At 51.6% G+C, this 27,241-nt stretch overlaps 1 protein-coding gene across 2 annotated transcripts in view; it reads right to left on the bottom strand.

Moving 5' to 3' along the window:
• The window catches only part of PREX1 (phosphatidylinositol-3,4,5-trisphosphate dependent Rac exchange factor 1), a 181,278-nt gene extending 155,511 nt beyond the window's left edge, over nt 1-25,767 (bottom strand). Inside the window, exon 1 of one of the 2 annotated variants that reach the window (XM_086330807.1) lies at nt 25,384-25,767. In XM_086330807.1, the coding sequence (XP_086186933.1) occupies nt 25,384-25,596 (213 nt within the window). In that variant the 5' untranslated portion in view covers nt 25,597-25,767. The remainder of the gene's footprint in view (nt 1-25,383) is intronic. The other variant, XM_086330806.1, reaches the window with a different exon arrangement.
• Nucleotides 25,768-27,241: the final 1,474 nt, after the last annotated feature.

The following is a 27,241-nucleotide window of genomic DNA, read 5'->3' as shown; positions in this document are numbered from 1 at the left end:
TAGCCCACCAGGCTCCTCTGTCCATGGAGTTTTCCAGGCAAGAATACTGGAGTGGGTTGCCATTTCCCTACTCCAGAGGATCTTCCCAACCCAGGGATCGAACCCCCATCTCTTGCATCTCCTGCATTGGCAGGCGGATTCCTTACCACTGCACCAACTCAGAAATAGATTAACATACAAGACATGCAACCAAACTGTTGGGGCTGCAAACAGTCATAGGATTTCTAAAATTATTACCATGTACCACTTATGAACGGGGTGAGCTTTGGATGAGTTCCTGCTCTTCTCTGGGCCTCAGTTTTCTCATCTGTAAAATGGGGACAGTGAGTCCTTCTCTCATAAATCACAGTGAGCATCCCATGAGCTCACATTTAGAACATGATCTACAAAGGAAACACTCTAAATATCAGCTATTACTATTAATGGCTGTAGTAGTATTGGTATCAATGTCTATTGCTTTCAAGCAAGCAGCCTAGTTTCATGAAAGCCATATAAGCAAGATAAGGCACATCCCCTCTTTCAGCAACTCTCCATGTCCATGTGGATAAAAGACGTCCCACTGCGAGAGACCACGACCTGCTGGGCCCTCCCCCTCGCAGACAAGCATTGAGATGAGACCCTCCCCAGCTGCCCACCCAGCACTAGCCATCTCTGCAAAAAGCAAATCCAGACCTACCAACCACACAGCAGCACCCAGAAGCCTCCTAGAACCTTCCTTTAATAGGCTCTGTTTTGGCCAAAGCATGATCCTTCAGTAGGTAACAGTCAAGGCAATAGCTTCCACCACATGGAAACTGACTTTTTTGCTCAGAAATCAGCCCAAATCCTGAACCCAGCCACTCCTATCCCCTTCTCCCCATTCATCTACTTTCTTCACAGCAGCCAGAGAGATTCTTCTAAGATGAGTCATTCATTGAGATTCTCTGGCTGAAAACCTCCACTGCTCACAGAATAAAAGCCCAGCACCTCACCTGGGCCCCACAACAGTACTCAGACCTCCTCTCCCCACCTGCTGTCCCCTCACTCACTCCACCCCAGCCACAGGGCCTCCCTGCTGATCGGGAAACTGGCCAAGCTCATCCCTGCCTCAGGGCCTTTGCACAGGCTATTTCCTCTGCCTGAAACAACTCCTCCTGCCCTTCTTCTTATGGCTGGCTTTCTTGGCATACAGGTCCCAGTTCAAAACTCATCTCATCAGACAGCCTTTCTCTGATCATCAGATCCAAAACAGCCCCCAACACTATCTAACTCATACCCCTGACTTATGGTATTCACAGAACTTGTCACTTGCAGGATTTTTTTTTTTTTTTTTTTTTAGGATTTTTTATTTGTTTATTTTCCATGTCCTCCTATTCAAAATACCAGATCTTAGAGTAGGGTTTTTGTCTGTTTTGATCACTGCTGCTTCTCCAATGTCTGGAACCTAGCAGGACCTTAACCAATATATGCTGACAGTATAACGACATCAGAGAACAAGATTCCTGGAGCTTAAAGTGCATCTGACACAGCAGATCACCCATTCCCTATGGGACAAGGGCTCCAAGAGAAAACATAGGGTGCAGAGACCAACGGGGGCAGCAACCCTGCCGGGGAGGGGGGGTGACAAGCCAAGGAAGAGAAAGTGCGTTAGACCCTCGCCCCCCAGACCGGCAGCATGGCCATCTCCTCTCCTAGGAGCCTGTTGCAAATGCAGCATTGCAGGCCCTACCCCCAGGGCCTGCTGTTTCTGCATTCTAATTAGATCCACCCCAGGCAGTTCCTATGTATAGTAAACCTTGACACATCCCCGTCTAGACCCCAGGATAAGCAGGCAGTAGTAGGCATGTCTGGCTCAGGGCGGCCCTGGAAACTGAAAGGCCCCGGGCAGGCCTGTGAAGCCACCCTCACACAGAGCATAGCCTCCCAGTGCCACTGACCAGGAAGAGCGGCGAGGCCCATCCAGGGTCCCAGAGCAGCCTTCCTCCCTAGGGCCTGAAACACGATCCCAGACTCCCAGACCGGCATATGCAGGTGGGGAGGGAGAAGGGGGATACGAACCCAACAGATTTGTGTGGCAGACTCCCCGAGAGTCGCACCATCTGGAGCCCCTTTGTGATACAGGGAGGGGAGGACAGCAGAGAGGCGGAGAGCCGGGAGTATTTATAACGCACAGGCCAAGCAGGCGAAGGAGCTGAGTGCGGGGAGAGGCAGGGGACCCACCACCGAAATGCCTGCAGCATCCCCATCTCTGTCTCCCAGCCGCCTGCAACAGACAGGGCCACACACCGCCAAAACCACTTAGAATCTATGTGAAATCCACCCTTTCTGTAGCTCCCAGAGATGTGACCTCCTGCACATCAACCCTGAACCTCTGGGTACATGCCCCTGTGGAAGAGCTGACCCTTCATCTCCATTGATAAGGATGAACATGTGACCCAAGCCAAACAATCAGATTTCTGGGCTCCTAAATAGACAATACTTCGTTTACAGAGGGGAACATGTGCCAGGGGTCAGGCTGGGGAACACCTGGATCCAGCTATGCCTGAAGCCATTAATCCTGAGTCAACTGAGCCCATAATAGCCTTTTTTATCCTTAAGACACTGATTTGAAATTTCTGTCATTCACAACCCAGAGAGTCCTAACACATCTGCTAAAGCACTTAACACCCAGTAGTGTCATTACTTGGAGAAGGCAATGGCACCCCACTCCAGTACTCTTGCCTGGAAAATCCCATGAACAGAGGAGCCTGGTGGGCTGCAGTCCATGGGGTCGCTAAGAGTCAGACACGACCGAGCGACTTCACTTTCACTTTTCACTTTCATGCATTGGAGAAGGAAGTGGCAACCCACTCCAGCGTTCTTGCCTGGAGAACCCCAGGGCCGGGGGAGGCTGGTGGGCTGCCGCCTATGGGGCCGCACAGGGTCGGACACGACTGAAGCAACGCAGCAGCAGCAGCGTCATTACTGTCAATCGCCTGCACTGGAAGTCTCTGAGGACGCAAACCGTTGTTTGATTTAATTCTGTCCCTGATGCCTAGAAGAAAGCCTAACATACACTATAATCTCAAGAGACACAGGACAATGAACGGATGGTCTTCCTTCACTCTACGAATATGCACTGGGCACCCAGGGTGCCAGACCTTGTTCTGGGTCTGGAAGCAGCAGGAAACGGGGGAGACAAAAGAATCCCTGCCCTCCGGGAGTTTCCACTCTAGTGAGGGGAGGGCAGACAATTATTAAACAAGTGAATAAGGTCTAACTGCAACGGAGAAGGGGAGAGGGACCCTGAGGAGGAGGGGTGCTTCCAGACGGGAAGGTCTGGGAAGGATGCCCTGAGGAAGTGCAGTACTGGAGCAGAGGCCTGAAGAGGCACCAAGCCACACGGACACCTGGGGAGTGTTCCAGAGCAGGCAGACAGTAAGCACAAAGGCCCTGAGGCAGGAACGGGTCGGCTGTGTTTGGAGACGAAGTCAGAGAGATGGACCCAAGGAATAGGCAAACCAGACGCTGAAGGGCTTCCCAGGCCATCTCCAGGGTTTTGACACTGACCACAAGAGGGGGGGAGCCCTGGGAGGGTTTTAGGTAGAAGAGGAATGTGACCTGACCTCTAGGGGGTGTGTGGAGACCCACCTGTCAGGGACGAGGGCAGAAGCCAGGGGCCAGAGAGGAGGCGACCGAAACAGTCCCAGGAAGCAATGAAGGCAGCTAGCACCACGGCGGCAGCGCGGAGGGGTAAGGAGCGGCCAAAGTCTGGATGCTCATTAGAAGTGAAGCCTACGGGATTTCCTGACCGTTCAGATGCAGGAGATAAGAGGAAGAGCAGCATCAAGATGGTCGCAGGGATGTGTGTGGGCAGGTGGAAGGATGGAGACACCATTACTTAGACAGGAGAGGCCATGAGCAGAGTGAGCTGGTACAGATCGGGAGTTGGCAATGCCCATTAGACACCCAAGGAGAGTTGCCATCGTCACTGGATACATACAGATGCTGGGAGGTCAGGGCAGAGGGCAGACTAGGAAACATTTGGGAAATGTCAGCAAAGGGATGGCAGGAAGGTGACTGAAAAGACATACTCAATCACAGAATGATGAAGAAATGACAGAGGGAGAGAGGGAAGGAGCCACCCCACACCCCTGCCCCTGGGCTCCCATCCCCACCCCCAGTCTTCCCAACTTCGTGCTGGGGGAAAGCCATAATTGACAGGAATAGTGACGTCAGCTCCTCCTGGAAAGACCTGGACAAAGAAACTGCACATACAGCATCTCTCCTGCATCCACCCCCACCCCGCCTCCATCACCCAGGTGACAAACTGAGGCTCGGAGAGGGACAAGGCCGACGCCAGGAATCCAAAGGCTGTCAGCTGGCGGGGCCGCCCGAATCGGGCCCTGGCTGTTGACACCACGTGCTGCTGCCAAACACAGCTCTTCACGAGCAGAAATAAAGAGGACGCCCCCCTCACCCTGCCTTCCGGGGCTGCCGGCACAGAGGACGCGACAAAGACTGACACATGGGGAGGGGGCTGAGAACATATCTTGGCTAGAGGCATCGTGGTGACTGGCAGACGACAGGGCTGGCACCGAGCTGGGGAGCCAGGAGGGGTGGCCAGCACCAAATTCAGGCCAGAGTCTCCAGAGCCTCCCCAGAGGCAGAGTATCTCCACTTCTTGGACATACAGGCCAGTCCTGAGCCCACAGCCTCTTCCCAGGGATGGGGCATCCTGCTCCCACCTCGACACCTCTCCGAGCCCCAACTTCCTTGTCTCTAGGATGGGTGGCAAGCAAAGACATGTTTACGCCATCTTTTCATCACAGAAGCTAAGATTCATTGAGCTCTTACTGTATGTCACTGACCTAGCCCCCGGTCCTCAGCCTCGGCACTACTGATATTTGGGACCAGATCATTCACGTCATGGGGGCGGTCCTAAGGCATTGGAGGATATTTAGCAACATCCTTGGCTTCCACCCACCACACGCCAACAGCACCCTTCCTCGGCACTTATGACAACTAAAAACGTCTGCAGCTTTGCCCAACATCCCGGGCTGGGGTCGGGGGCAGGGGGAAGGGCAAAAAGTGCCCTCGTTTGGGAACCCCTGTTCTAGGCACAGTTCTACGCTGCCCAGGATGTCAGCTCCTCAAGGACGAAGATCTTTGTCCACTGGTCAAGTCTGGGGCCCAGATTTAACTTAATGGGCCTGGATTCAGAATCTTATTGACCCATCCCATTATTCTGATTCTCAAAGGACTATGAGAGGCTTTATATGAACCAATATTATATCCAGGTCTACCACCCATGGGTGAGAAGCCAGCAGCTATCTTTTTTTAATCATCGGTTTATCTTAGTTTGAAAAATAATGCCTTAATTATAACTAGTGAAACAATGCAAAAAATACAAAGATGAAATATCTTTCTCTGAAACCCTCCCCGTTCTCAGCCCAAGGCCACCTGGGGTGCATCGTACAGTGCCCTTCTCAACATTCATAAATACCCGTCCAGAGGGTCTTTTTTGGCTGTTGGGTTTTTTTTCCTACAAAACTGGGATCACCCTCTACGTTTGACCTTAACCTTTCTTGCTTAACAGTACAGCGTGTTCAGCCCTTCACGTCAAGTGAAGAGATCAGTTTCATTCCTTTAAACAGCTGCCTGACACCGCAACCATGGATAAGCGATAACCTTTGCCTTCTCTCTGTGAACAAATATCCAAGTGGTTTCCATTCTGCGGGGGAGGTCCGTCATAAAACTGGAACAAACAACTGTCTAACTTACATCTTTATAGACTGCTTCTTCTCGGCTCTACAGGAGAGATTCCCAAAGACAGAGTCAGAGGTTATCACGGTTTTTGACTTTTAAGAACATTGCCAGACTTACAACGTGATAAGTATCATTAAATTGCTGTATGTTATATATGAAAACGGTTAAGATATTAAATCCTAAGAGATCACATCACAGGGGAAAAAATCTTTTTATTTTATGTTGTAGCCATACGAGCTGACGGATAGTCAACTAAACTTAACGGGATCATCATTGCACGACGTACATCAAATCATCACGCCGTACGCCTTAAACTTACACACTTCTGTGTGTGAATCATTTGTTGTTGTTCAGTTGCTCAGTCGTGTCCGACCCTTTGCAAACCCACGGACTGCAGCATGCCGGGCTTCCCTGTCCTTCACCCTCTCCCGGAGCCTGCTCAAACTCATGTCCATTGAGTTGGTGATGCCATCCAACCATCTCATCCTCTGATTTACTTTCCTTCCAATTTCATTGAATTGTATCTCAACGAAGTTAGAAGGAAAATAAATGAACAAATAAGAAAACATGGCCAGACTATTCTTCCCAAAAGACAGCAGCATTAATACTCTTGACAGGAATCATGGAACTGTCCATTTCCAAACAAGCACATCAGCACCGGGTATTACGACTTTTTCTGTGTGTGAGAGACAGATAATGGTAATGTTGATTGATGTGGTTACTGAGCAAGAATGTGGCTCCACATAGTTCTCATTCCACAAAACACTACCAATTCAAGAGAATTGTTTTCTGACCCACATGAGGCTACGTGATTGTTGGGGAGCAGGCTGTCCCTCCATGGGGCCCTGAGATGTCTTCCTCCCAAGTCCCTCCCCATCCTTGTAAGCTGCCCTCTGAGCCTGCACCATTTCTCAGATGGATTTCACACCCAGGAATAACAAAGATGTCTTTGTCACTAGGAAAGAGGGAACGACTGTTGCCAGAACATTCTGGGTTCTGTTCATTCAAATCTCCATGTGTCAGGAGGAGGAGGGTAGAGTTGGGGATGGCAGGGCAGGATGCTTCCCACTCTGGGGCTAACCTCAGGGGTAGATGCTCCCTTGGGCAGAGCTGGAGCAGCACCAAACTCCCTGTCATTCACTCACTGGTTTATTCTACAAATATTTGCTGAGTGTTTGGCAGGCATTCCGGAAAGCCCTTTACATTGCATGCAATTCATACTCACAGCCTGATAAGAGAAGTAACACCATTAACCCCATTTTACAGATGAGAAAACTGAGGCTCAATGAGATTAAAGCCAGGACCCAAGGTCACACAGCTAATGAACAACCCAGGAGCACAAAGGAGCGGCAAATAACTAACTTCTAACCACCTGCAGAACACCCCAGACCCCAGCTGTCGCGTTGTTCCACCTGGGCTACTACCATGCAGCCTCCCCCTCTGCCTCCATGCTGCCCCCCTACAGTCCATTCTCCCCTGGTAACCAAACGGATCCTGGGACAACTACGCGAGATTCTGTCCCTCCTTTGTTCAAAAGCTCCAAGGGCTTCCCCGCCTCTCAAAGTCAAATGCAAAGTCCTTACAATAGCCCAGTCTGCCCACCAGCCTCTCCACTCGTACAGTTACCTCCCTGACTTCACCTCCCATTCGTTTTTCACGGGGCTCACTGCCTCCTTTCTGCTCCTGAAACACACCCCTGCCTCAGGGCTTTTGCACTTGCTATTCCCTGTACCTAGAATGTTCTTCCCCAGATACAGCGGTTAAGCCATTTTCCTAAAGAGGCAGAAAAGTGTGAACGTATAGTCACTCAGCCTTTCTGATCCCATGGACTGTAGCCCGCCAGCCTCCCCTGTCCATGGGATTCTCCAAGCAAGAATACTGAAGTGGGTTGTCATGTCCTCCTCCAGGGGATCTTCCTGACCTAGGGATCGAACCCAGGACTCCTGCACTGCAGGCAGATTCTTTACCACTGAGCCACCAGGGATTCAAATCCAGGTTGTGTGGCCTCAGAGAAAACAAAACACACAGGCGAGAGCCTCCAATGAGAGAGAAGGATGCTGTGTGACCCTGAAGCCTTTCTGGGCACTGAACCTCTCTGAGCCTGTTTCCTCATGGATAAAATAGGTAACACAGGATCGGCTTCTCCACGAGATTCCAGGGAGCCTATGTTGCTTGAGACTTGTCCCCTGAGGACATCACACACATGTGGATGCTGGTGCTATTATTAGACCCATGGCAAGAGCCAGAACGGTCAAGGAAGGTCTTCTCAGGAAGCAGGATATGAGCAAGGCTTTGAAGGTAGGATGTGGAAACACCACCGGGCAATGTGGGCAGCCCCAGTGACAACAGAGCTTCCCTGGGCCCCAAGACTCGGGGGAAGGCAAAGGCTTCCAATCCAGGATGACAGTACCAGCACAGAGGAGAAGAGATGCTCTCAGCTGGCATCCCTCCCCTTCTCCCGGTCCCAGGGCCCTGGAGTCTGCCTTCCAGGACTCACGCCTCCTCCATGGGCACGGTGTACAGGTGGGCCCCTCACCCAGACCTGGCCGGTCAGCCTCAGTGACAGGGGTCTGGGCTGGGCACGTGACTCAAGACAACCAATCAGAGCCCACTCACCCCACTGGAGTAGCCAGACCCTCCCCTACACAAACCAAGCAAGACCAGTCTGTGCTGAAGGCATTAAACTGGTTTTCCATCACTTGCAACAAAAGAAGCCTGAGGACCAGCACTTGCTGCTCTTTTATTGTTGCTGTTTCAAAACCTTCTAGATTCTGGAGAGACAAAGCAGGGGAGAGAAACTCCACGGAGCTGCACAAGAGGAAGAGGACGCCAAGCCTCACTGGGAAGGCATCGGGGTCCTCGAGTCCAAGCGGAGGCCCCCAGTGGTAACTGAGGGACCCCCGAACACCCAAAGAGGAGCCCACTGCGTCCTCTCTGGGATCTGCGGCCCGGAATCTCCCACAGGAGCCCAAGTACAGAACAAGATTCAGGAAGCAGGACAGATGAATGTGGGAACCTCCAGTTCGACAGCTGAGGTTGCAAAAAAGAAAGGAGAGTGACTGCCCACAGGCCACAGGAAGTGGAAGCTTGGGTAAGAGAATCACCCTCTCCAAGAGAGAGCCACCTTCTCCCCCTCTGCTCACCTCAGAGAATAGAGGGACCACCCACAAACTACGAGATGCATCTCAAACTGAGCTGCCTGAGTGGAAGGGGCTGGGGCTGGGGCCGGATGGGTGTCCTCCGTGATGACGATGAGAGTCACAACTTTTGGACAAAAAAAGCACTTTTTTTGCTTACTAAGTTCAGTTCATTTCAGTCGCCCAGTCGTGTCCGACTCTTTGCGACCCCATGAATCGCAGCACGCCAGGCCTCCCTGTCCATCACCAACTCCGGGAGTTCACTCAGACTCACGTCCATCGAGTCGGTGATGCCATCCAGCCATCTCATCCTCTGTCGTCCCCTTCTCCTCCTGCCCGCAGTCCCTCCCAGCATCAGAGTCTTTTCCAATGAGTCAACTCTTCGCATGAGGTGGCCAAAGTACTGGAGTTTCAGCGTTAGCATCATTCCTTCCAAAGAAATCCCAGGGCTGATCTCCTTCAGAGATCACTAAAGGTGATAGTAATCCTTCCAAAGGGAATCGAATCCATCCTCCTTCCAAAGGGAGAGCCGGCCGCCTTTGTTTCTTAAAACATGTAACTCTCACACCTCCCCGGCAGCTCAGGAGTTAAGAATCTGACTGCCAATGCAGGAGACACGGGTTCAATCCCTGGTCCGGGAAGATCCCACGTGCTGTGAGGCAACTAGGCCCGTGCACCACAAGGACTGAAGCCTGTGCTTTCTAGAGCCCAGCTGCACAGCAAGAGGAGCCACCACACGAGAAGCCTGCACACTGTACGTAGAGAGCAGCCCACTCACCACAACCAGAGAAAGCCCAGCACAACCAAAAATCGAGAAGCCAACAACATTTCCAAACAACAAACAGAAAAGAACATGAATGAAACTCTCTTGGTCTGGCTTTCAGTTTTCTATGATAGAAACAAGGGTTAGAAGAACTCTTCCAATGTCCTCGAGTCTATTTTTTTTTTTAAGTCCAGCAGAGCAAGCACAATGGCAAATGGCAAGCAACGTTGGGTTTCAATGTCAGGACGTTAGGGAAGGGTAGGGACTGCGGCAGGCTGAAGACTGCAAGTCCTGTCTAAAGAAGGCAGCTGCTGTTCAGCTCCAGGCAAGTGTTTGCCTGTAGGCACGCAAGCTTAATGCGGACCGGTCTTCTGATTATTGAAGAACTCAGAAATAAAGATTTTCATATGAAATTTCTTAATTTTTCAAGAAATACTGGCAACCAATAAAAACAAAATTTTTAAACACTGCACAGGCCTATGCTGGCCTGAGGACCCGCAGTTTGGAACTCATGGGGCTATGGACCCATGACCACTGAATGATAGAAAGACAGACAGACAGACACACATACACACATCATGTATGGCCACTGAAGTCAAAGGAGCTGAAAATAAAGTTTCCCAAAGACACAGGAAACCTCTGGGTACACAGGATTCCTCCAGCTCACTTGGACACAACTTAAACCCTCCCTCTCTGTCCTCCAAGCATCTGAGCTGTTGGACAAGAGCAGAACAATCCTGGGGTTCTGCTTTCAATTTCAAGTTCCATCTCAGCCACAAACTCAGTTGGTAAGCCTGAACCAACTAACTCACTGAACAGTTTTGTGCCTCGGTTTCCGCATCGGGAAAAATGACACAATCGGCTGAGATAATGTCATGGATTCTCCTTGCTCTGACAACTCAATTCTAGGGTTCTAGGTGTTGGTCATTTCTTTGGATTGGTAAAGACCACAAGGCCCTAAACCAAAGTTTCTTCAGCTTCCAGTTACTGAACTGGCAGCTTGAACAAAGACACATATGCTCTGTAATTGTGAAAAGCTGAAATCTATGTAAATACCCAATATAAAAGGGATGGTTAAAAGATAATAATAATTTTATTAGTATATTATTACATTATGTTATTATAGTATATTATTACATTATGTTATTATAGTATATTATTACATTGTGTTATTGGAGAAGGCAATGGCACCCCACTCCAGTACTTTTGCCTAGAAAATCCCATGGATGGAGGAGCTTGGTAGGCTGCAGTCCATGGGGTCGCTAGAGTCGGACACGACTGAGTGACTTCACTTTCACTTTTCACTTTCATGCACTGGAGAAGGAAATGGCAAACCACTCCAGTGTTCTTGCCTGGAGAATCCCAGGGACGGGGAAGCCTGGTGGCTGCCGTCTATGGGGTTGCACAGAGTCGGACACGACTGAAGCGACTTAGCACATTGTGTTATTATATTATATTATTACATTATGTTATTGTAATAATTATTATAACTATAGCTAATATATACCAAGCATTTACCATGTGCCAGGCATTGCTTTGAGAGCATGACAGGTCTTAATTCATCTAATTCCCCATCAGTCTAAGGGCTAGGCACTAGTTTCAGAATGAAGCGTGCCCAGGTAAAGCAATTTGCCCACCATTACACAGCTGGGAAGTAACCAGGATTCTGATGCAGGAAGGAGAAGCCCCTTCCAGGGCACAAGAGTGGGCTCTTGTCTAACACTCAGAAGTGAACTGTCCGAGGAGACACCCGTGCTGATAAAGCAAGAGACTTCATTGGAAGGGGGTGCCCAGGAGGAGAGCAGCGGGGTGAGGGAGCCCAGGAGAACTGCTCTACCACATGGCTCACAGTCCCGGGTTTTAGGGGAACGGGGTTCTTTTCTGGCTTGTCTCTGGCCAGTCATCTTGTTCAGCCCATAGTTTGATTCAGGGTCCTTCCTGGTGGCATCGCCCAGCCAAGATGGAAGCCAACGCAAAGGATTCTGGGAGGTTGGTCATCTCCCTCCTCCCTCTTCTGACCCCTCCCAAATGCTCCCAGTCAGTTTTCAGCAGCATGTTCCTTATGGGTGCCTCCTGTTGTGAGACAACCCAGGCAAGTGGGCCTGGCCAAGGTGGGCAGTTTCGGTCAACAGTTTCCTAGCAAGTCAGCTTGGACAGTGTGGACCCAGAGACCCATGTTTCACTACAAAGCCATCGAAAGCTTAGCGATGGAGTGTACTTACTAGTGACACAGGAGCTGCACAGAAGAGGCAAGAGAAACATAACACCATGTGTGTGGTGTGATCACACCTCGGCTGAAACAACACGCAAAGGACAAGCAGGAAATGTACCGAAAGGTGAAACAGCTGTTTGCAAAGGTGAGATCTTTTTGCTTGTCTTTATTTTCCAAATGTTCCACAACGAGCAAAGTGACAGCAAAAACGGCCCACGTGAAGAGGGTGTCCCTGGGAGCCAGCTCCATGCACAGCACCTACTACTGTATTTCGCTCCACCAAATCCTCTCCTCTCAGCCACCAGCCTGAGGACCCAGATGTCTGCCTACCCTGTGACTGCCGAATCCCCAGTGTCAACACACCCGGGAACACAGCAGACACTCAATAAAACGTGTGCAAGGGAGAAAAGGAGATCTCCCCATTTCACAGCCAAAGAAACTGAGGCCCGGGAGCCATCTGCCCAAGGTCACAGAGCTGCTAAGTGGTGGCCTGGGGACAATTGTGGAAGAACTACATCTCAGCAGACAGTTTCTACCACCCACACAAGGGGTAAAAGTCACACGCAGTCAAAATCGCCAGTGAAGTCAACTAAACACGATGCACGATACAGGACCGGATTCTGGAGATGGGAAAGAGGGGAGGGGAAGTATAAAGAACACCTGGAAAAACAGGTGAAATCTGAATACAGATTGTGGATTGTATAATTTACTATCAATGTTACATTTCCCGATTTTGTTCAGGGTACTGTGGTTATAGCAGAGAATATCTGTGTTCTTAGGAGATTATTTAGGGGCATCATGTCTGCAATTATTCTCAAATGGATCAACATAATAAAAACTCTGTGTGTGTGTGTGCATGCACGTGTGTGTATGAGGTGGGAGAGGTGGGGAGGGGAAAGGAGAGGGGAGAATTAGAAAACAAACTGGTGAACCTAGGGTAACGGTCTATGGGGTGCTCTCTATTCTTGAAATGTCAACATTAAAAGGTACCCAAAAATTAACTTTCAAAAAGTGAATTAAAATGTCCACAAATACAGCACACTGGAGTTTTACGTCTAGACCTCTGACCATGTGCAGAAATGTGTAACATATACGGCCAGGTACATACATAAAACATCATTTTACCATATTTGGTTCCATATGAGAGAGTCTGTAATAAAAGGACATAAAAGAATGTGTTTTTGACACATACACGCCCACTATATTTATGACCTTTTTGATCAGGGGGAAATAAGTCTTAAAAAACCACCCAGTTGGACTTCCCTGGTGGTACAGTGGATAAGACTCTGCCTGACAACGCAGAGGACACGGGTTCGATCCCTCCTCCAGGAAGATTCCACATGCTGCGGGGCACCCAAGCCCTCGAAGCGCAACTCCTGAGCCTGCGTGCCACGAGCCCCTGTGTCTAGAGCCCGTGCTCCACAACGAACGAAGCCACCGAAATGAGAAGAATGCACGCTACGACGGAGAGCAGCCCCCGCCACGGCCGCTGCAGAAACCCCGATGCAGCAACGAAGACCCAGCACAGACAAAAAAAAATAAGACGGAGAGCAGCCCCCGCCACTGCCGCTGCAGAAACCCCGATGCAGCAACGAAGACCCAGCACAGACAAAAAAAAATACAACGGAGAGCAGCCCCCGCCACCGCCGCTGCAGAAACCCCGATGCAGCAACGAAGACCCAGCACAGACAAAAAAAAATTTAGTTTTTTTAATTAATAAACTTTAAAAATTCTTTTAAAAACACCCAATCAACAGCCCGGCCTGCCATCAGCTAGTGGCTGGGACCACGCAGAGCTCCCTCGGCCCTCCCAGCGTGGTGAGGGCAAGAGGCCAAGGACGCCAGTCTGCAGGCACTCCCCACGCTGAGGTCCACGCTCCCCAAAGTCAAGGAACCAGAAGGCCTGGTGGCAGGACCTGGGAGAGCCTCCACCACACAGTAAACCCCATCCAGTCCCTTTCGCTCACACACTCACTCCCGAGACCCACATGAACAGAGTGCCCATTATGTGCTGGGTGCTGCAGGGCTGTCAGTGAACACAGCAGGCAGGGGCCCTGACCTCGTATGACTTGTATCCTAGTGGGGGAGACAGACGCCAATCAAGTAAACAGACTATCTCAGGGAGTGACAGGTACCAAGAAGAAAATGGGTGTGGTGAAACAGAGACCAGGACTGAAGGCTCCCTGAGGAAGTGACACTGGGGTTATACAGCTAAACGAGAGGGAAGGGCCCCATGCACAGCACAGTTAGAGGTGCTACAGGCAAGAGGAACAGCAAAATGAAAAGGTTGAGAAGGTGGAACCAGCCTAGCAAGTTCAAGAACAGAAAGCCCGGGACATAATGAATGCAGAGGAAGATGAAGCTGGCATGGTGAGCAGAGTCCAGACCTCAGAGGCCGTGTAAGCCACAGCAAGGGGTCTGGATTCAACCAGTCTGCATTTCCTGCTCCACTTTCCTCCAGCACAATGGGGACAGGAGAGGAAGGAGATCCAACGAAATGCCAGGATGTTAGACCTAAACCCAACCCTGTCAATAACTGCATTAATGTATATGAGCTAAACAATCTAATTAAAAGGCAGAGACTGTCTGAATGGATTTTTTTTTAAAGCACATGACAAGGATCTGAGGAGGTGAGAGTCATCACAGCAAACAGCCAGAAAGAACATGAGACCTCAGTCCGACGGCCGCAAGGAACTAAATTCACCCAAGAAGCTAAACAGAGGTCCCCAAGATTCAGACGAGATGCTAGTCCAGCCAATACCACGACCGCAGCCATGTGAGACCCGGAGAAGAAAACCCAGTTACCCAGTGCCCAGAATTCTGACCACAGAAACTGCATGGTGGTCATCAATAGGGCTGCTTCAGACACTAAATGCGGGGTAGTTTGTTCCACAGTGATAGACAACGGATACACCCTCTCTTGTGATCTTGGGCAAGTGGCCTCGCATTTCTGGGCCCCAGTTTCTTCATCTGCACAACTGTGAGGATGCAAAGAAAGCAGAATGTACAACAGCCTCGCCCAGGAAGAGAATGGTTTATTCTGTGTCCACTCAAGTCTGTGGAGAGATTTCAGAGTGGGAGAATAGGAGGGGCCTTCATGCATTTTTGAGAAGATGACCATTTTTTTTTTCTATCTTTGGGTGGGTTCCTCAGGGAAGGAGATGAATAATCTCTTCTAGCTCCAAATGCCAGTCATCCCAAAGATGTCCTTGCTCCCAACTGCCTTCAGAGACAGGAGTACAGAGACCAGGAGTCCGGGTCAAGGGGCCACCTGGCCAAAATGAATTCAGTTGCTTATTTCAAGCCCCAAGAATGATCTGAGGCACGTTTTTCAAGACAAGACCCCATAACTGTTCTTGAGCAAAAAGAAGGGAAATACTGAGATTCTAAAACATGATAATAATTTTAATAAAAGAACAACTACCATTGACTGGAGCCTGGCCATATGCCAACACTGAACAAAGTGTCCCAACCCATTTTACAGATGAGGAAACTGAGGTCGAGAGAGGGGAAACTCCTTGGGGAAACTCCTTGCCGAGGATCGCAGAGCCACTGAGGGGCAGAGACACAATTCAGACCCAGATAGTCTGGGCCAGACCCCAGGGCCCAAAAATCCACACAAAAATACTGAGCATTTATATAAATTAAGACCATCACATTATTTTAAACATATGGGAATTCCCTGGTAGTCCAGTGATTAGGACTACGCACTTTCACTGCCAAGGATGTGGGTTCAATCCCTGGTGGGGGAACAAAGATCTTACAAGCTGCGTAGTACAGTCAAAAATAAACAAATAAATGTGTGTGTGTGTGCAGAGGAGATGTTTTTTTTTTTTTCTTCACTTGACAGATATTTAATGAGCACCTACTATGTGCCAGGCACTTTTTAACAGTGCTGGAGAGAGAGAGTGAATAAAGGACCACCCAGAGAAAAGGAGACAGGAAGCAGTAAGTGGGGGCAGAATACAATTTCAAACAGGAAGTGGTGGTGGGGTAGTCAGAAAAGACCTTCCGAAGACCACGAGGTTTAAGCAGAGGCCTGAAAGAGTGAGCCATGGGGATACTGGAGGAAGCGCACTCCAGACAGAACAAATGGGAAGACCCTAATGCAGGAGCACGCCTGGGGCCCTGAGAAAGGGTCCATGTGGCTGGAGGGGAGCAAGGGAGGGCGACAGGACGCTCTGGAATTAGACGGCAGCGATGACTGCACAACTTTGTGAATATACCCCAAACCGCTGAATTGTGCTCTTGAGGGGGTAGAATGTATAGTATGTGAATCATACCTCAACGTTTAAAAAAAGGTATGAAAAAAAAAGATGCCTCAGAGACGGAGGGGAGAAGAGACAGGGCAAGTGGTGTGGGACCTCCTGGGCCACCCTGAGGACCTGGCTTTGACTGAGGGCGCTGGCAGCCACAGCAGGGCTTTGAACGGGGCAGCGGCACGACCTCACAAGTCTAACGAGGCTCCTCGGGCTGTGCATGGAGAGCAGACCACGGGAGGCAAGGATGAGAGCAGCGGAGGCAGAGGCCAGTTCCCCAGGGTGGGTCCCCGGGCGAGTTACCCTCAGTGCCTCCATTTTTCTCATCTGTGAAGTGGGTGTGAAAAAGACACGCGAGCTGACGCCAGGTTAAGTGCTGTTGTGACGGCTGTGAGTGGAGGGTGGAGTCAGAGGTGCCACCGAACAGTTTTTAATCATGCAAATCAGTTTCCTGAACAGAAAACATGGGGTGGCCCTCCCTCACGGGAAGCAGGCACCCGTCTCACACAACAGCCCTCCCAGTGCAGCCCGTTCACACCCAGGCCACGAAGAGGGGCCCAAACTCCTCTCCACGTGTGGTCAGCTCACAGCACCCACCCAGACAGAGGACAGAATTGCCCAGGTCACTAGACAGCCGGGGCACAGACAGGGGGGAGCTGCCTGTGGGAGGGGAAGATGTGGTCCTCCTCCTGGCGAGGTGCCCAGGAAGGAAGCAGGAGGTGTTTGCTGGACCTTGGGAAGGGCGCCATGCAGTCCTGAGTTTCAGGTCATCAGTCAGATGGTGCCACACCCCAGGCCTCCTCATCCCACTAAGACTCAAGCCCAAACGGCTCACCGTGCACGTGAGGTTCACGCCGCCAGAACCCCTGCTGCCCACGCCAACCTGACCTCCTCTTCAGCAAGCCGAACTGGGCCCTGCCTCAGGGCCTTTGCACACGCTGTGCCCACCACCTGGAGCACGCTTCTCTCAGCTCCTTCCTCAGCGGGCTCCTTCTCGGCCACCTCTTCAGAGGCCTCCCTTGACCACCTCATGTCAACAGATGACACCACCTCCGTCACCAGGGTACCTCCCCCTTCCTTTCTTCTCGGGGCACCCACTCCAAACTGTGTGCTGCTGCTAAGTCGCGTCAGTCGTGTCCGACTCTGTGCGACCCCATAGAGGGCAGCACACCAGGCTCCTCTGTCCCTGGGATTCTCCAGGCAAGAACACTGGAGTGGGTTGCCACTGCCTTCTCCCCAAACTGTGTGGACTTGAGCAATTTCCTCAGCCTCTCTGGGCCTTGGCTTCCCCAGGAGCAAAATAGATATAATGACAGTCTCTACTCCAAAGGGTTACTGCAAGGGCTCAAAGAGATAATTCATACAGTACCTGGCACCCAGCAGGACCTCAGTGGATTATCTTATCACGATTACACCTCTCGTCACTTGCTCAAGCCATCTCTTTTTGTACTGTGTGAAGATTCCACGAGGGCAAGAACTTTGTCCATCTTGTACTGGCCACGTGCCAACATCTAGCCCATATGTCTGACACTTAGTAGGTGCTTAACGTCTGTTTGTTTAAGAAGTGAATTTGTGAATGAAGGCATTGACTGCCTATACCCCACGGTGACCCTGGCCTCACTCCTCCTGGGAGCAGCTTCTTGCAGAAGCTACCCACCCTCCCCAGCAACTGGCCACCTGCCTCTACCAACCTTCAGTGGCCCTAGGCCAGCCAGCCTGAAATAGCCTCACCTCTCCTGGCCCAGAACCAAGGGGTCAGTTGCCAGCTCCACCCTGGGGAAGGAACTGGGTGGGTAAACACAGATTGTGTGTCTGACCACACGACAGAAGAGGGGCGGACAGGCAGATTCCCTTCTGGCCCTCAAAGAGTAGAGAAAATAAAAATAAACCTAAAAATCCAGACTCGTCTGGGAGTCTGGAGGCTTCCCTCCTTCCTCAGGGATTCCTTCTGTGGCCTGTACTTCAGGGAGACTGATCTTGCCCCAGGACCCAGCTGCACCAGGAGTGTGAGTGACTACACTCGATCCTTGCAGCCACCCTAGGGAGACTACAACCATCTTACAGATGAGGAAACCAGGGCTCACAGAAGCAAAACGACTCGTCCAAGGTCACACAGGGGCAGAGCTGCGTTTCAAACACAGGCTGTTTTTGTCTCCAGAGTCTGTGCCCTTAACCATGAACCCAAGACACATTGCAGAGTGAAAAATACAAACCGTACCACGCCATTTAGGTAAACACATACACATTCACACACACACACATATCAACACTACACATGTAATTGCCTTCAAATGGGCCAAAAGCAGAGCTGGTGATCAAAGGAGGTTTCAGCCAGTGATTCCCAGCCAGGGGCTATTTTGCCCCCAAGGGATATGTGACAATGTGTGGAGACACTTCTGATCGCCCCAACAGGGGGAAGGGGACGCTACTGGAATCTAGTAGGTGGCGGCCAAGGATGCCTCTGAAATCCTGCAACACACAGGCCACCCCTACAAACAAAGAATAATCCTGCCCGATGTGCCAATAATGCCAAAGGTTGAAAGATGAAGGGATTCACCCCAAATCAGTTACTAGGGCTGGAAATGCCCCTTGTAGAACTTGTTTAAGGGGGACAGTGGATCCAGGCTAAAACACAAGTCCCCAGAGAAGGCCCCCAAGCCTTCTCTCCCAAGAACTGTCAGGATGGAACTGTCAGCAGCAGTCACCACCCTTGACCAGGGCTTACCTCCCTCTGAGGGACACAACTTCTAGGGGGTCCCTCCGGGGGCCTCACCTGCAAAACAAGGAGATTCAGACCCTGCCTCCACCCCTGGCTTGCTCACAAGTTCTATGTCTCCTAAATTCTGGGGCAGGAACCAGCTCTGACCTCACCTGGTGCTTTCGAAACAAAGCCAGTGGGACAGCAAACCCTGGTTACCCACTTCCCACTAGGGTTCCAGCCAGAGAACCTATGTCTATTGGAGAAGAGAAAACACAAAAATCTGGGAGGTAAAGTTCTGCAGCGAGGCACGGCCTACTTCAAAGACTCAACTTTTATAAAAGCTTTAAGAGAGGGCCAGCTGTAAAGCAGAGAGGATGTGGGTTTCTTAATCTGAGGGTGTGGCCGAGTCCAACAGCTCTTCTGCTCACTGGCTTGATAAAAGGGACACTCTCGAAGAAAGTGGTGCCCTTGAAGCCTCCAAAAGCCAGGGACACCAACCCCATCCATCTCTTCTTAAAGTGACAGAGCAACAGTTACAAGAGCAAACATCGGAATAATAGCGAGTGGGTGTCTGGGATGTTTGTTTGAAGAACACACTCATTCAAATACATGAGTTCGAGCATCCCTGTTGACTCATCTTTCTCATAAGGACAAGGACCACGTTTGGCCCGTTGGCGGCTGCATCCTCGTGGCCTGGAACACGGACTGGAATACACAGCAGATGCTCCCTCTACCTCTGAAAAAAGCAGTCTAATTTATTTATGGCTTTACCTGTACGTAGCTGTGTGTGCCATACACAAAAGAGGGGCCCCGCCTAACTTCTGCTGATGCTAAGGTTTTTATCATCACAAAATTTTCACTGCCTTCCTGATGACGTTCAGCCCAAAACAAAGTGGGCTGGTCCTGGGTCCCTCACATCCTAAAGCTCAGATCATTTGGATCGCCGGGCTTAATTCTTGCCCACTTGGGCAGCCCAGAGGTCTCACAAAGGCAGGAATGTGGGTCGTGAGCACAGCACCCTGTTGGGGCAGGTCAGGGTAGCGTTAAAGAACGCGGACTGTGCAGTCAAGACTACCCGGGTTTGAATCCCAGTTCCGTCAAACTGTGTGACGCTGGGAAACTGACTTGACCTCTCTGTGCTTTTGTTTCATTTGTAGAACAGGAAGCACAATAACACCTGGAAAGCTGGAGCTGATACACAGAGAATGCTTTTCCTGGGGCTTGCAAACATCTCGCGCTACGTACATCTTAGCAAAATTATTATTACTATTGCTGTGCATTCAACTAATGATCAGGCTGAAAGTACAATAATTCCTTCTGTTGGCGAGTTGTAAAAAATATATTCTCATATATATGCCTAATTTTACATGGAGAGGGCATTTCAAATAGCATTTCTTAGAACTTTTTTCTTTTTTTATCTTTCTGCTTGCCTTTCTTCATATGATACACATCTATCCACCCTTTTCTCCCAATTCCTGTCATGTCATACATACAACAATGTATATCATATTATGGTTATTGCTTATATTCCCAAGGCGGAACTTCTGAGCATCCTCCTTTGCACAACACAACCTTGTGAAACCCCCCCGCCACGTCACCGAGCAGGTCATTCTGTGACTGCAAAATTTAAAAGGCAGCCCCCGCCCCCACTCCCCAGCATCGCTCCCTAGTGTCAGACTAAGAGTACAAAAATCTTAAAAAAAAAAAATAGTGACAACACAAAACCACAGTTTCTTGTTTGGGCAACCAGAGCTCCAATGAGAAGAAAAGCTTTCGTCTCCTACCCCCAAAAAGCAGAACCACAGAAAGCATTCTGGGAGCTCTCTGCCTATTGTTCCTCAGGGACCCCGGCCCAGCCAGTTCACAAGACCCTCTGGGTATCTGAGAGTGACCCGTCTTTGTTCTGTCCTGGCTTTACGACACACTGATTGTAGGAAGCCCTGGGCAGGTCACCAGCCTGCTCTGTGCCTCAGTTTCCCCATCTGTATAATGGGCACAGTATAGCAGCTGCTGCATCATGGAGAAATGGGGAGCCCTTTCTCTCATCAGAGAGCCAAGGGGAGCCCTTCAAGGGTCTGCTGACCACCCCCGACACAGGAGTCTCTCTGCCCATCCACCCAGGCTGGATGATACATCCTTCAGGGAAGCCATTGGCAGCTGTTCCCAAAGGCAGTCTCCTGGACTTGTAGGTAGAGACCCCAAACCAATCTAAACATGAGACAAGTGGGTTCAAGGATCACCCCGCCTCTTTTTAAGGGGGAAGACTTTGAGCCCCAAAAAGACCAACTCTTTTGCCCCCCCCTCAATGCTGCACATCCCCTCAAAAGGCTACCAGAGCATTCTGGGCACCTACTGTGCGCCTGGCACAGTGCTAACAGCGATAACTTCAGGTTCATTGGAAATGCAACCTTTCCTCTATGATGCAGCAGCTGATATACTGTGCCCATTATGCAGATGGGGAAACAGACACGGAGCAGGCTGGTGACCTGCATAGGGCCACCTACAGGCAGTGTGGAGTAAAGCCATGGTTTGAACACCAGCAGCCTGGCTTCAGAGCCCCACCCTCAACCCTCACGCCACGAAGAGACACGGAGTACAGAGGAGGAACCCAGCAGCCTGACATTTCTATTCTTCTAAGCTGTGCCCATTCTGCGGAAGAGACAGGCGTCACAGAGGGGAAGTAACCAGAGGAAGCCCAGGCAGAGGGTAAGGGTCACACAGATCTGGGTTCAAATCCCAGTTCTGCCACCTCCGTAAGTCACGAGTCAAGCCCTTTATAAGCCAGAGGCAGTCTGTGAAGTGGCTGCAGACATGAGTTCCAGGGTAGGCAGCTGTCTACATGAACCAGACAGCTCACTTAAACTATCTTTGCCTCAGCTTCTTCATCTGCCAATGGGGATAAGACACCACTTCCTTCACAGGGGTGCTGGAAAGATCAAATGAATGGATAGAAGGGTAAGCAATGAATCAGTGTCAGCCCCTACACAGTAATGACAGGCAGGAATATCATTGTCATTATCATTATTAACAAGAGTATATACGGTGCACCTAACACAGCCAGGGCTTCTAAAGGCTGAGATCCAAGGTTCTCAAAACCCGAGGCATCTTCTCCTGCCACCTCTAGAGGGTCCTCCAAGAGAGATCCAGCATCAATACGAGAGGGCTGTCTTTCCCTTCCCATGACTCTTCAATAAATAGACAGAGAATATGGCACCAAAGTCATCAGGCCCCACTGGAGATAAGGGAGGAAGTACAATCCAGCTCCTGAAGGAGGTAAGGAAAGATGGGGAGATTCTGGAGGAAACTGAGAGCCCCCAAACCCAGAACCAAACGAAACCACTAGTTCTAGAATATAGATGGTCAAACGGAAATTCACCCAGAGTTCCTGTCCTCCTTTCAGTAATGACTCAGATCTCACTTCCTCCAGGCAGCCCTCCCTGACTACTCCTGCTTGCTGGCTACTAAAATCCTACAATCCTAATCATCTGTAATCTTTAAGTATCATATAAAAATTAATTATAATAACTCATATTTAGAATGACTTCCCTGGTGGCTCAGACGTTAAAGCGTCTGTCTACAATGCGGGAGACCCGGGTTTGATCCCTGGGTTGGGAAGATCCCCTGGAGAAGGAAATGGCAATCCACTCCAGGACTATTGCCTGGAAAATCCCATGGACAGAAGGATTTAGAATTGCCTTACAACTTGCTAGGCACTGTTCTAAGTGCTTTATATATATTAATATAATTCACTTATCCGCTTCAAAACCCTATAAGATGTACTCTCATTCTCCATTTACAGATGAGGAAAGTGAGGTACAGAAAGGTTAAGCCACTTGCCTAAGGTCACAGAGCCCAAGGACCTGACCCCCAGCAGTTTGGCTCCAGAGCTCAACCTCATACTTGGATTTCTGGAAACACTCATATATTGCCACCCTTGGCTAGAACATGCCCTCCTCTAGCACAAGAACTTAAGACCTGGTTTTTCTGCATTTCCCATAATGCTCAGTCTACCACAGAGGCTTCATTTCTACTGGCACAGGGACCTTAAAAGGAGGGACTCAAGGAAGCCAGGGCAGCCCTTTGAGACCTGCCTCTGCCACATGGAATTAAAAGCAAGGAGGGATTACCCAACATTTCTTCCAAGCAGGAACAGTCCCTCAGTAAGTATAACATAAAGGCTGGGAGGAGGGAGTGGGAAGACAAGAGAGATTCACAACCTGCAGGCTGCCAGCCTGGCTGCCATGGAAAGCCTTGGTAATTAGCAGTTCGTGAAGCTCCAAGCCCTGGGTTTTCAAAACTGAAAGACCTTGGGTTGTTTAGGGACCGTTTCTGATAAAGCAAAACAAGAGAGGTCTCCTGCAGCTCACAATTGAGGTACAGCTGGTCAGGTTACACAATCAGTCCATTTGCTGGCACAAGCTTGGGGACACCCAAAAGGACAAGGCAGAAAGAAAGCCTGGCTTCCCCTCCCTGCCTCTGACAAGTGGAGAAACTGAGGCCAGGACAGGTGCGAGAGTGATCCAAGATGTCAAAGTCAGAACCAGCTCATCTCAAAACGGACGGGGCAGTCCAAAAGAAAGAAAAAGGATGAATTCAGCAGATTCAAAGTGTCAAAGGGATGATATGGAAGTGTAGAAGTCTTTTATCTTTTTTCCTGTTCTTTTTTAATAAGAAGAATGGTTGATTCTAATCAATTTCCATTATTTCAGCTTCCTTGGACTCTACATGTGGACAATTTAAAACCACAGTGAACCCAAACACCATCTCCTATCTCTTCCGAAAGGCACCACACCATCCAGGGCAAGGATGTGGGGGTACAAGGTATCTTTTCTTCCCCATTAATGTAAAAACTGGCTTGTCTTTGCTCTTTCTCTTCCAGACTAAGAAGCAGGGAGTGGCTCAGAAGGAGAAGTGAGGAGTTCCCTGGAAGCTGACATTGCTCACAGACACCAGGGCTGCCTACATCTTTAATTCAGAAACTGCCAGCTTCAAACTGAGCAGATTCTTTTTTTTCTTTTTTTTCTTTTCTCTGTGAGAGAGGGAGGGATGGGAAAGAAATGCCAATCCTGCTTCATTCTCACAGGCTTTTCTAGAAGGGTCCTTTAGCCAAAAGGTTTTCAATGCCTCTGCACAACTCTCCTCCACCACCCCCTCAACACACACACACACACACACACACACACACACACACCTCCTTTCACAGAGAGAAGGGCTCCATCCTCCTGGAGTTAAAACTCAGACCTCACACAGCCTCGGCTGCACCCCTAAGCCACAGGGGATCCCAGAGGATGCCAGAGCCTCGCTCTTTCCCCCGGAGACTGGGAACTCCAGGGCCTGGCTCTGGGGTTTCTGAAGTAGCCACCAACTGCCCCCGCTGCCTGCTGCCCCCCAGCCCTTCCTGCACCAGGATTAAAAGACTTCCTAGAGCAGAGAAGGGAGTAAATGAGGTCCCAGCAGGAGGCTGGGAGATTAAAGCCCTGCCAGTCTCCTAACTTCCAGCCAGGCTGCCTCAGACCCACCCCCTCCACCCCCTAGCCACTTTTCTCACTTCCTAGGACGGTAGGGAAGTGGCCCCTTCCTCCCTCTCACAGACAAAAAAAAAAAAAGAAGAAGAAGAAGAAGAAAGAGAAGAAACAACAACAACAAAAAAGAAATGCAGTACAGAACAGGGGCTTGGAGCACTGACGGAGACTGCCCTGGTTCAAAAGCCAGTATCCCCACTTAAACAGCTGTTTGATTCTGGGCAAGTTACTCAGCCCCTCTGGAGCTAAATTCTCCCATCTGAAAAATGAGGGAGGTATTCGTCCCTACTTCGTGGGCCACTTGGGAAGGTTCAACCTTCTCACGACACACGTAGGCTCCTGGCGCATAATAAGCGCTCAGTTATTTTACAGAATCTGATGCCAGTGGTTTGGCAACTTGAGGTTGGGGGTGGAGGGGAATGGGATGGAACCGGCGAGTCGTGAGTTCGAAACCCACAGTCCCCCAGCCCCAGCAACTGCGTGTGCGTAGGAAAGAGGGGTCCTACCGGGGGGCTTTGGCGACCTCTGTTCCTACTCCGGGCTTTGGGTTTTATCCTACTCTGCGGGGCGCGCAGGGATGCTGGGCTCGAGGATTTCCAGGGTCGGTCCTAGATGAGCAGTGGCAAAGAAATCCCCGGGGCGGGGGCGGGTGGCAAAAATGCAGGAGCCCAAGCTCTCGGCGCCTGGGTCCCAAGGATTCTGCCTCACGGATTTAACTAATTTTAAAACTATTTGAAACGGGGCGGTTGAGAGGGGGAGAAAAAGACAAAAAGGCAGAGTATGGGGGGTGTGGAACGGAGTGCAGGAGACCCCGGGTTGGGGCTGGACCGCAGGCCGGCAAGAGAGGCGACAACCCAGCTCCGGAGCAGCCCGATCACCCCAACGGCTCTGCGCGCCCCGCGGGATGCCTCTGAGGTGATCCTCGCGATCCCCTCCCCGGGGACCGTGGCCACAGGTTGTGGGGACCCACGCGGGAGCCCCCCCACCCCCCCGCGGAGCTCCGCAGCAGGGCTGGCGGCCGGAGCAGAGACTGACCCCGCGCTCCCCGGGGGGCGACACTCACCGACTGCAAGAAGCGCAAGGTGCCCACGTAGTCCCTCTCGGTGCCCAAGATCTCGTTGAGGACACAGAGGCGGAGGCGCAGCTGGCGCTCCGACTCCCGGGCGGCTGCACAGGGGCCGGAGTTGGGCGCAGCGGCGCCGTGAGCCAGGGCGTCCGGCGGGGCACTGTCCCCAGCCCCGTCGCCACCGGGATCGCGGCCGCCGGACACCTCCATCCTAGCGCGGCCGCGCGGCACCAGCTCCTTCCCCCGGCGCGGCGATCGCGCAGAGCGGCGACTCAGGCGTCCAGGCGCCCCATCCCGGACGGGGCGCGCCGGCGGGCCGGGCTCAGCGGCGGGCCCGGCGCATGGCGCGGCGGGCGGGCTGGCGGGCGGGCCTGGGGGCGGGCGGCCCGGGCCGGGGGCGGAGGCAGCGCGCGGAGGCCGGACGAGGGGCGGGAGGAGGCTGGCCCTCGGGGCTCCGGGACGGCGGGCCCCGCCGCCCAGGGAGCGTCGGCCAAGTGCCACGCCGCGCCGCGGCCGCACAGGCGCTCCGCGCGCGCCCCGGTCCCCCTGGAGACGCGGCGCGGCTACGTCGGAAGCTCAGCTCAACCCGAGCCGGACGACCGGGCTTCTCGGGCGAGAGTCTTCCGCTCGGGGCCCCGCGGAGCCTGGAGGCGCTGAAGCAATGCGGCCGGCTCCCCAGCTCTGCGCCGGGACGCGTGGCGCCCGGCTCCCCGCCCGCCGCGGGCTACGCCACTCCCACCCCTACACACGCGACCCCCGCCGCGCGCAGCACGCGCGCGCAGGGCCGGCCGCCGCTCTGGCTGAGTCAACACCCGACTGTGGAAGCTGGCGGCGTAGCCGCTCGGGAGCAAGCCCGCCTCGCCTCGCCTCGCCTCGCCTCGCCGCGCGCACCCCTAGCGGCCCCCGAAGAAGGCGGCCAACCTTGCCCGCTGCCTTTGGGGCGCCCAGCTGGGTGCCCTCGGGCGCTCCCACGACCTTGGGAAGGAAGACGCGCGGCTCGGCTCTCTCCTTCCCTCTCTTACCCCCTCTTCTCTCTTTCCCCTTCCTTTTTCTTTTTCCTGCCTTTTCTTTTTCTCTTTCTTTATAACTTCTGTGCCCCGCCCCGACCCCTAGAGATGAGCCTGCCCTTTCCAACCTGTCCCTTTCCAACCTTTCCAGAGGAAATTATTATCTGCTCTCGAGGCACTAATCAAGTGACAGCTGCTCTGCCCGAGCTCCCCACCCCCATTCCTCCGCGCCCCCCACCCACCAATAATGCCTTGGGAAACCCTGCTGCCAGTCTAGGCTGCTCAGTGTGACCTTGATCGTCGCGAAGTGCTCGACAAATGTCCTCACCTGTCTCCCAGGAAGATGCGAAGGGAAGATCACCTTGGGGGCTGTTCAGGTTAAAACCCCAGTTCCCACCCTTGCTAGTTTCTTTGGGTGACCTTGCCCTGGTTCCTTGCCTCAAGAGCCTCAATGTTCTCATCTGGACAATGGGAATGACCGTGGTACCTAACTCATGGGGTTCTATACAAGGTTATATGTTAATCTATAAGGGCTACTTGGAACAATGCCCCGTAGGTGAAAGTTCTCTGTTAATGTTTCTTGATTAATATTGTAGGTATGAACAGCCCTCTTAGCCCGGCCTCACTCTCCAAACTGTCCTCACAGTTCCTGACCTGCCCCTCTTCTGGACCCAGAGATTGTCTTGTCTGTGTGTAGACTGGCTGATTCAGGTATCAATAATATCCCCCTGTAGCTGTAATCATCCTTTGGGCTGTTCCAAACACCTAGGATTATTCTCCCAGTGGCCTCTGGGTAAATACTGCAGGTGCCTAAGGACACAGGGAGAAAGTAAGGTGGCTTCTGCCCT

This window comes from Bos grunniens, chromosome 13 (assembly GCF_055505025.1).
Source record: "Bos grunniens cultivar Pamir isolate PY7600 chromosome 13, Bosgru_T2T1.0, whole genome shotgun sequence".
NCBI lineage: Eukaryota > Metazoa > Chordata > Mammalia > Artiodactyla > Bovidae > Bos > Bos grunniens.
Note: the sequence above shows the minus strand (reverse complement) of the source record. Positions and strands in the feature narration are given on the sequence as shown.